General features: G+C 45.1%; 1 protein-coding gene across 8 annotated transcripts in view; it reads right to left on the bottom strand.

The window, feature by feature from the left end:
- The window catches only part of VEPH1 (ventricular zone expressed PH domain containing 1), a 159,054-nt gene that overhangs the window by 108,480 nt on the left and 40,280 nt on the right, over positions 1-10,294 (bottom strand). For all 8 annotated transcript variants that reach the window (XM_081910907.1, XM_081910908.1, XM_081910912.1 and 5 more), the window contains one exon: positions 7,190-7,364. In XM_081910907.1, the coding sequence (XP_081767033.1) occupies positions 7,190-7,364 (175 nt within the window). The remainder of the gene's footprint in view (positions 1-7,189; positions 7,365-10,294) is intronic.

Here is a 10,294-nt window from a genome sequence, read left to right as displayed (position 1 = left end):
ACCTGGCATATAGGACACCGTTACGAGTCCCTTCTGAATACGTTCCCTAGCATGTTGCACCTTCAATTGCAAGTGCTTCGTGCTTTGCTTACAACCTTCAGAATTCAGCAAAGCCAAACATGCTTTGTTGTCCTGGTAAACCTGGATTGGACATTTGACAGGAATTTTCATATCTTTGCACAATTGTAACAACCATTCACAATCTTTAAGTGAATAAGACAGTGCATTCAGTTCAGCTTCACAAGTACTTAAGCTAACTGTTGTTTGCTTCTTGCATGACCAATCAAATAGACCCTGATTGTACTTATAGCAAACTCCAGACGTACTTTTCCTGTCTGTAGTGTCACTTCCAAAACTTGCATCTGCAAATATCTCAAGACCACCAGACTTCTGATTGTTAAATCTCAGTCTGTAATGCATAGTGCCTTTCAAATACCGCGCTATGCGTTTCAGAGCTTTCCAATCCTTAACAGTAGGATTGTTGACTTGTCTGCTTAGCAAATTACAGCTAACAGCAATGTCAGGTCTTGAACATCTGGCAATGAAGTTTAGCTTGCCTAGCACACTTCTGTACAGTGTAGTGTCAGAAAATGCTTCTTCAGTGTCATCTACCTGATAACCTGTTATCATCGGTGTGTCTACAGGGTTAGCATCCATCAGGTTTAGTTTGCTTAACACATCAGCAATTTTCCGTGACTGGTGTACTAGAATGTTACCATCTTGATCTCTCTCTATTTCAAGAGATAGGTAGTTGTTTACCTCACCAAGATCTTTCATGTCAAAGTGCTCTTTTAGTTGAGCTAGGGCGTTATTGTACATTGTGACATCTTTCCAAAAGAATAAAAGATCATCAACATAAAACAAACAATACAGTTTCTTTTGCCCCTCCTCTTTGACAAACACACATGGATCAGCTTTCCCTTGCTTAAAACCTAGAGAAAACAATACTTCAGTGAGTTTTGTGTGCCAACATCGTGCACTTTGTTTGAGACCATAAAGGGACTTTTTCAGAGCACAAACAAATCCCTGTTTTACCTGTACGCCATCAGGTGGAAGCATATAAAGTGATTCATTTAGAGATCCGTACAGAAAAGCTGTATTCACATCATGGTGACTAATGTGTAGATTTTCTTCTGCAGCTAGCTTGAGCATAAGCCTAATGCTCTCATACCTCACTGTGGGTGAGTAGGTCTCGTGATAGTCTTCACCTGGTACCTGAGCAAAACCTCTGGCTACCAATCTGGCTTTGTGTCTGACTATCTTGCCATTTTGATCAGTCTTCGCTTTGAAGACCCATTTGCTTCCAAGCAATTTCATTCCTGGAACTACTGGAACAAGGTCCCATGTTTTGTTCCTTTCCAAGGAATCAAGCTCAGCCTTCATGGCATTTAACCATGGCTCAGCTTCCTTTGAATCCAAATCCTGGATTTCTTGGAAACTTGAAGGTTCAAAAACCTTCTTGGAGCTTTTAACAGCTGTTACTGCAATCTTAGCAAACTCATCAGCAAATCTCTTTGGAGGTCTGCCTTTTGTGGCTCTCTGTGACCTACGAATTAGCCTTAAGTCTTCAACACTCTCCTCTTCCTTCTTAGGAGAAAAGTGACCTATTGTGAACAATGGTTCCTCCAATTCTTGATCAGAGCTTTCAGAGGGTCGCATAGAGGCTTTTGCACTCTTGAAATCCTCTGAATCATCCGATTCAGTTTCAGACTCAGAATCAGAACCTTCATCAGTGGGTGTGGGTTGTTGCGGTTGCTTTTGACTATCCTCAGTCTCATCACTGTCATCAGGATAACATTGGAAAATTCCCACATTCTCCCCCCACTTGGCATTGTACTCAACACTTCTTGTGAGCTTAATTTCCTTAGAGTCAGTCATCATTATTCTGTAAGACCCTTTCTGATAACCTAGAAAGATACCATGCAATCCACGCTTGTCTAACTTGGAGTGTTGTGGTGAGTGAACCCACATGTCAGAACCAAAAATTTTCATGTGTTTGATGTATGGCTTCTTGCCAAACATCTTCTCATAGGGGGTACAACCAATCGCTGAAGATAACCTGCGATTATAACTGTAAGTGAAACATGAGAGAGCTTCGGCCCAATAACTCTCTGGAAGATTTGCATCATGCAGCAAGGTTTTTAACCCTTGAAGCAATGTTTGATTTGCTCGTTCCGCAAGTCCATTCTGCCATGGCGAGCGAGGACTAGACAAATCGTGTTGAATTCCTTTCTCAGCCAGAAAAGCTTCAAACTGCTGAGAAGTGAATTCTCCCCCCCCCCCGGTCAGTGAAAAGAATCTTTATCTTCTTACCATGCACATTTCCCAACCAAGCACAGAATTCCTTGAACCTAGGAAAAGCCTCTGATTTCTGCTTGAGATTGTACACAAAAATATACCTGGAAAATGCATCAATAAGAACCATGAAGTACCTATTCCCACCCAAAGAGGGCGCTAGTGGTCCAACCAAATCAGCATGAATAATTTGGTATGGTTCTGTAGCTTGCCTACTAGACACCTTACCTTTCGCAGCCACTTTCACCTTGTTTGCTGCGCATGCCTTGCACTTCATGTGGTACCTGCAGGGTTTAATAGTCATACCTTCAACCAAGGCAGGCATTTTAGATACTGCCTCAAAATGCAAATGACCAAATTTTCGATGAAAATCGTGAATACATTCTGCATGCAAACTTTTGTTAGAACCTGCAATGCAACAAGTGTCATCTTGCACAACATCATCATAATACAAAAGAAACAAACGACCAACAAATTCAGCATACAATTGATAATCATTTTTCTTGGTGATGATGCATCTATTGTTTTTAAAGGAAACGTCAATCTTCTTCTCAATCAGCTGTCCAACGCTGAGCAGATTATGTTTCGCATCCGGCACATAAAGAACATCCTGTATCGATAAGTCCAAACTGTGAAGAACAACAGTTCCGTAGCCTTTACTGGGGATAGTGTGGTCATCCGCCTGATGAATCGCACCTTCCTGCGGTGTAAAAGACACAAACAGTCTCTTATCGTTGCACATGTGATGTGTTGCAGCTGAATCAACAACGAAGAAAGATCTAGACGTCTTCTGGACCTCTGCAACCCCTGCAACCTTTGGAGCGTAGCGTGAGACCATTGCCTTGTGCTGCGTTGTCCTGGACACCGGACCTTTGCCTTTGCTCTGGCCTTTTCCACGCGATGAGCTTTCGCTGCGCTGCTCTGCTCTGTCTTGGCCCTGGGATATTTGCATTCCCTCTTCATATGGCCTAGACGTCCACACGAGTAGCATTTCACTGCCTTCAAAGCTTTGGCGCCATCTGGTGGTTCCACTGCACTATGGGATGACGTCTGTGAAGACTCCCCCTTTCCCATGCAGCTAGCACCCCGCCGATCTGCTTCATTCTGAATCATGGCAGTATCACAAGCTACTGTGAGTTGAGCATTTGGCTGATCAGTGGTATCAAATTCCCCACTTGCCCCATCCAGCCTTCTGCAGCTAGCCATCACTGCTGCTGTAAATCAAGCTGCTTTATACATGCTGCTTCTGTGTACAGCTGCTTCAATCCAAAAGCAAAATCAAAACAGCCTCTGCTTGTGAGCCTGAGCCTCTTTGCTTATCTGCAGCTGCTTCAAACTGCATTCCGGAAGCAAATTCAAAGTTACTTTCACTTTCCCAGCCATCCAAGCCACTACGCTTGTGCCGTGGAAAACGGCTTTAAAAGTTCAAAGTCCAGCCTTAAAGCCGTTAATTAGAAGCTGGCAGGCTTCCCGGAGCAGTAGCACATACCTTCATCAATCATCTTGACGCGCAGAGCAGATACCGTGTGTTCCGTCTCTCTGCTGCTTTCCGATGCTTTGCCGGCACTTCGTTTCTTGCTCCTTTGTTCCTTTGCCAGGAGCCCGACTTCTGGAGTCCATCCTCAAAACACTGCGTTTTCTGGGCCCGGAACCAAATTTTGGAGATAAGCAGTGTCCAGTGCACAGCGGAATGATGAGAAGTATGAGCCAACATGCTCTATACTACTTTATTTACAGTTCAAAGCTGGTAAGTTACAGAAAAACATCTTCCCTCTGCCGGAGCAGAGAAAGCGTCATCTCTCCTCTAAAGCACGGAGAGAATCACACAAACAGAAACTGCAAAGAGCAGTGAAAAACAGGAAACCAGTGTACGTCACATCCAGTCTCCCGTTCCCGTGGGAAAACCTCCAACAGTACAGACTCTGTGGAATGTAAACAACCTGTCTCGTGACAAGCACTTCGCTGCACAGAGAAGAAAGCAGAAACCAACAGGGGCTTCCCTTGCGCTTGATCCAGAAGCTGCAGTTAGTGCAGAATGCTGCAATTGCTGATTACATCAGCTCAAGGGCAACAAGGGAACCACAGATGTACTTATACCAAGCCCCTTAAAACCCAGTCCTTTAAACAGCTGTGCTAGCAAAGCATGAAGTTTTAATCCCAGTTAATTGCACTAAAGAAACTGAAAAGCTCTTGGGTACTTTTAAAGGAAAGATTTTAGCTCAGTGGTAGAGCATCTGCTTTGCATACAGAAGGTCCTAAATTCAATCCTGGGATAGGTCAGTCAGTAGAGCATTAACTCTTCATCCCAGGGTTGTGGGTTCAAATCCCACGTCGGGCAAAAGAATTCCTGCATTGCAGGGGCTTCAACTAGATGACCCTTATGGTCCCTTCCAGCTCTACAATTCTGTGATTTCAAGGTACAGCTGGGAGAGATAACCCATCGGCCAAAGTAGGGGAATCTGAACCCAGTCTCAACTGTCCGGGTCCCAAACAGCTGGCCAACACTATCATAGATATAACAGCTCCATGCACACACACCCCACAGCTGGAATCTTGCACCTAGCATCCATTTGCATACACAAAAATATAGACAAGTTAGGAACATGTGCACTGAAGCACATTTTTGCATGCACATAGGCCGTCTATGGGTTAGGGTGTCTGCTCATTCATGCATATATATTTTTCAAATTCTCCCGCTTTCTTACTAATAATAATAACAACAGAAGGCAGCCTGCTTGTTTCTTAGTTGCTACAGCATCTCTACAAAACTAAACATTCCTTGCAATTTCATCTTAGATATCCAGAGCAACACCTACTGGTCGAATGATGGAAATGAAAAGGAGAAAGAAAATAAATGGGATATAAGTTAAATACTACGGAGAACTCATCTATATTTAAGTTAATGATAGAGTCATTGTTGCACGTAATTTATAAAAATTGACCCATAGCAAGCAAGGAATGGCATGAAAGTGGCAGACACAGGAGTAAACAGCCGCCTAGTTTTTTTACACACAAACTCACAGTATGTACACAATACCCTTTATTATTATTATTAATTTATATACCGCCCCATACCTGGAGGTCTCAGGGCGGTTTACTCTGGCTTCAGTGCATTGCCACCTCTGTTCTTTGAACTCATGTACACTCGACGTTGGGACCCGGGTGGCGCTGTGGTTTAAACCGCAGAGCCTAGGACTTGCTGATCAGAAGGTTGGCGGTTAGGAATCCCCGCGATGGGGTGAGCACCCATTTCCGGTCCCTGCTCCTGCCAACCTAGCAGTTCGAAAGCACATCAAAGTGCAAGTAGATAAAGAGGTACTGCTCCGGCGGGAAGGTAAACTGCGTTTCCGTGCGCTGCTTTGGTATGCCAGAAGCGGCTTAGTCATGCTGGCCACATGACCCGGAAGCTGTGAGCCAGCTCCCTTGGCCAATAAAGCGAGATGAGCACCACAACCCCAGAGTCGGTCACGACTGGACCTAATGGTCAGGGGTCCCTTTACCTTTAACTTTACACTCGACGTTATCCACAATTACACACAATCCACTGGTTTCTTCTGAAAATGCTGCATTTTTATGTGTTTTCCCTAAGACTAGTTTCACTCTGACTACTCCAAATTGTTTGAGTGGTGAATTCCAGGTGTATACAGGGGAACGATTTCCTGGGGTTGACCCAACATGTCTGATGTGGTGGGGTGCAGTGCTTTTTTTTTAATAGAAAGGAAGGTGCCAGGACTCACCATGAAGTTGTCACAGAAAGTGCCAGCCTTTAAACATTGGAGGTGATGGGGGTGTAAGGTGCTGGTACTGCATACCCTTAAGTGCCCCCAGAGAAAAAGCACTGGTGGGATATGTGTGTGCATATCATGGAGGAGTATCCCACTTCCCACCCACTGCAATCTTACCCGTGTCTACTCAAAAGGACGTATTCAATGGGACTTACTCCCTGGTAAGGGGGTTAGGATTGTGTTCATTTTTTAAAAAGAGGTGGTAATTCTACTCAGCAGAATTATGCCCAAATAAAATAAAATAAAATGTTTGCTATTGTTGTCAGGTTTCACCAATTCTGTCAGTGCATTTATGGGTGCTTTGCAGCTATAGAAACCAGTCAGGAACTGCTGGAATGCCTGCTTGAATTCTCTTGCAGACACTTCCTGGTGTGAGATTCTGAGCTCTGTAGAAAGTCACTATCTGTTTCGAGTGGAAGGGATGATTTGCAGGCATGGAGGGGGCCAGACAAGATAACATCTGGAGTTCCTTCCAACTCTTTAATTCTCTGATTCCATAACGCAGCCTTCCCTGACCGTTGTCCATTATGCCCAGGGATTTAGAAGTTGTAGTCCAACACATCTGGAAGACACTATGTAGTGGAAGGCTGCACACACACACAGGCATGCCCCCCAAAATCAATAACAATACAAAGCAAACTGAGCTTCTCCCCCCCCCGAAAGGCCTGCCCCCCCTTACAAAGATCCTGGCTATGCCCATGCACGCACACACACACAACATTACCCATTATGTTACATTACATTACTCACCCTGAAGGGGCCCACACATTGACAGGGAAGTGAGTTTGTTTTTGCTCCAATCTCACATACACTGTCTAACCCACTCCTGAAGTCCAAACTCAATCTGCATCAAGGACTGAGCCAGGAATCTGCACATTTTGGGGGCAGTAGGGCCAAGAACATGGCCCCATAATCACATAGAGTCCCCTGAACATGAGCGCATGAACATGAAATCTAAGACACACATTCAGATTGCTGTGTCTGAAACTATCCTGACTGTAAAACTTTAGATTTTATGTATCTATTTAAAAAACAAAACACCACATGTATAGAAAACCTTACAGGACCAAATAGGCAAATCAGAATAGAGCAATTCTGATATTTCTTACCTTGCAGGACACTTTTTACAATGGTTTCTGTGTGCTCGGCCAGCAGGTCTGCTTTGCTAATTGCAGCAAGGGAGAGATAACTTGACATGTTCCTGCACAGTTCTTTGTTACCCCTCTGCAGAAACTTGACTGCGACGGGGACAGCCAATGCCATGATGGGAGGACGGTTATAATTCTGTTGAGGAAAACAGAAGCACCAAAAAAGCAACATTCATTACCAGTCATCTGCTTGGGTCCATCAGCTAAGACCATGGAACTTCTCTAGGCATGTTCCTTTTAGCACCATCTTGGGCTTCTCTTGGACTCTCCTTTTAATATTAGCTCTGAAAATCATCACAAGTTTTTACACGCTATTGTAGAAAAGCAACAATGGTCCATCTATGTAAAAACTGAAGGAATGGTTTTTCAAGACAAAGCTGCAATGTTTTGACCTGAGAGCAGCAGCAGGTGGAGCGGGGGGGTGGGGGGGTGATGGCACTCATCCAACCTAGGCTTGCAAGTGTCACTGCTGCATAGCAGAACGGAGAGGGTCAAGATGGCAGTGAGGCTGGTGCAGTGCAAACAGACCAGCAGGAGTGCTGGACTGGCTCCGTTGGTTTGCACTTAGCCAACCTCACTGCTGACTTTTTTCTACTCGCATCAGTATGCAGCAGCAAGGGGAGCAACTGGGGGCCAGGTGAGCACTACCACCCACCCCACTGTCCACTATGGCCTAAAAGATGTGCCCTGAGATCCCTTACAATGTTTCAGACGATGTGGGACCATCAATCCGGACCATGCACAGATGCACATAACTTGAGAGCTGGATCCTAGCAATGTGGAAAGCTGCATTATACCAGGCCATAGTATTTGCCCATCTAGACTAGTATTGTCCACTGACTGGCAGTGGCTCTCCAAGATCTCAGGTGGATTCCCCTCCCCCCCAATCACTGGCCACTTGATCCTTCTAACTTGAGATGCTAGGGGTGGCGAGCGAATGTTCCAGGGGCCACATGTCAGTGGTGCAAGGGGCCAGTTGCAAAAGTGGGTGAAGCCACAAAAGTGAATGTTACATTTGTGCTGAAGCCTAGTTCCTGCACACACTCACTCACCCCTCTCTGCCCTCCATCCAGGCAAAGGAGTGGCATTATTGAGCATGTTGCAGCCAGGCAAAAACACTCAAGGGTGATGGGAAGAAGTGAGGAATGTGGCCTGGGAAGAATCCTGAGGGCCAGACAGCGAGGACTGATGGGCTGCATTTGGTCTCTAGGCCCAAGGTGCTACAATTACACCTTGTGTAATCATGATTACACCTGGGAACTTCTGCAGGCCACGTATGTGCTCTACAATGAGCTACGGTTTGTTTTGTTTTTGCACCAACACAAAGAGGCAATTGCACTTTGCAATCCCTTTCCCAATAGCTTGGATTTCTCAAGGCAACTTGTACTATCTCTGGACTTTCTGGTCTAAACGGCAACTGATAGCATTTCTCTCTTTGTCTCTCTCAGGTGTACTTCTTTGTATAAAAATACTGTAATGGGAATAACTTACTTAGGAGATTGCAGCCTAAGAAGCATCAAATTCAGTGGGAGGCTTTTGATCGCATGCACCTTGTTTGCGTCTTGATTACAAGTACAACTGATTTTAAGGCAATTAATATATTCCAGGCAACAAGGCCCTTTGTTTTGACAGTGTTACAATAACAAGCGAAGTGGAGACAATGGGGGCTTGTTCTGTTTATTAAAGAGTTATATTTCTGGAAATCAACACCTGTCTTGGATCCAGGATAATTTTTTCAACTTCCATTGCATTAAATGTTTATTTGGACCTGGTCCTAGAATTCTGAAGCTGAAACAGACAGAACTGGGCATACAAAGAGAGTTTTAATTTGCCACCGCACTGATGGGAAACCAGGTCTAGGAGCCCTTTCTCTCCCTCTCCAATATCATGTTCTCGACCTTTTGGATGAAAACAACCAAGAGTCAAAACAGATTAATATGATTTTTAAAGCAAGACAAATCTTTGAGGTTAGTCCTGAATGGGAGCCAAGGTTAGATAGCAAGAAACATTTTAGTGCTGTTGAAAGTTTGCAGTCAGTAATGGCAGGATTAAGAATTAAGACTGAAAACAAGGGTGTATTCACATGACCAAGTTAGAGCACAGCAAACTTGTTGGTTTTTCAGGTGTGTTTCACAGAGCTCCCCCCGCCCAGCTGCTCACATCAACATAGTAATTAGTGTCCGATACACTTCAATTTGGGTACACACAGGGAGGCATTGAAACACAGGGATGTCTTTACCCTTTGTGAAGTTGTATGCATTTTGGCTGGAGATGACTTAGGAATGGCTTAAGGACTTCAACTGGTGTGAAGCTGGTTTTAAAAACAATGCACCAAGCATTTCACAGCAAAATACAGGATATATATGCACTGATAAGGCAATGTGATGAGACACATTCACCACTGAATGCCTGGTAAAAGGTAACGGTAAAGGTACCCCTGACCGTTAGGTCCAGTCGTGGATGCCTCTGGAGTTGTGTGCTCATCTCGCTCTATAGGCCAAGGGAGCCTGCGTTTGTCTGCAGACAGCTTCCAGGTCATGTGGCCAGCATGAGTAAGCCGCTTCTGGCGAAGCAGAGCAGCGCACGGAAACACCGTTTACCTTCCCGCCAGAGCGGTACCTATTTATCTACTTGCACTTTGACATGCTTTTGAACTGCTAGGTGGGCAGGAGCAGGGACTAACGACAGGAGCTCACCCTGTCGCGGGGATTCGAACCGCCAACCTTCCAATTGGCAAGTCCTAGGCTCTGTGGTTTAAACCACAGCACCACCCTCGTCCCTGAATGCCTGGAGATAACCCAAAAGGTGAGCTGGGCTGTGTGAGAGAGGAAGAGTTGCCGTATTGGCCCGAATATAAGCCACACTTTCCCCCCAAATTCCGATCCAGAAAAGTTAAAGGGTAGCTTATATTCACAATCGCAACCTTATGATATTGCTGCTGAAACAGCTGCCTAGAAGGGCGGGTGGGGGGGAGCAGGACAACAGCACAGCACCCACCCACAACTCCCAAGCTTCCCCCAGATGTCAAAATGAAGGGGAACACTGCAGCAAAGCAGCACGTCTCCG

This window comes from Podarcis melisellensis, assembly GCF_964234715.1.
Source record: "Podarcis melisellensis genome assembly, chromosome: 5".
Classification (NCBI taxonomy): Eukaryota; Metazoa; Chordata; class Lepidosauria; order Squamata; family Lacertidae; genus Podarcis; species Podarcis melisellensis.
Note: the sequence above shows the minus strand (reverse complement) of the source record. Positions and strands in the feature narration are given on the sequence as shown.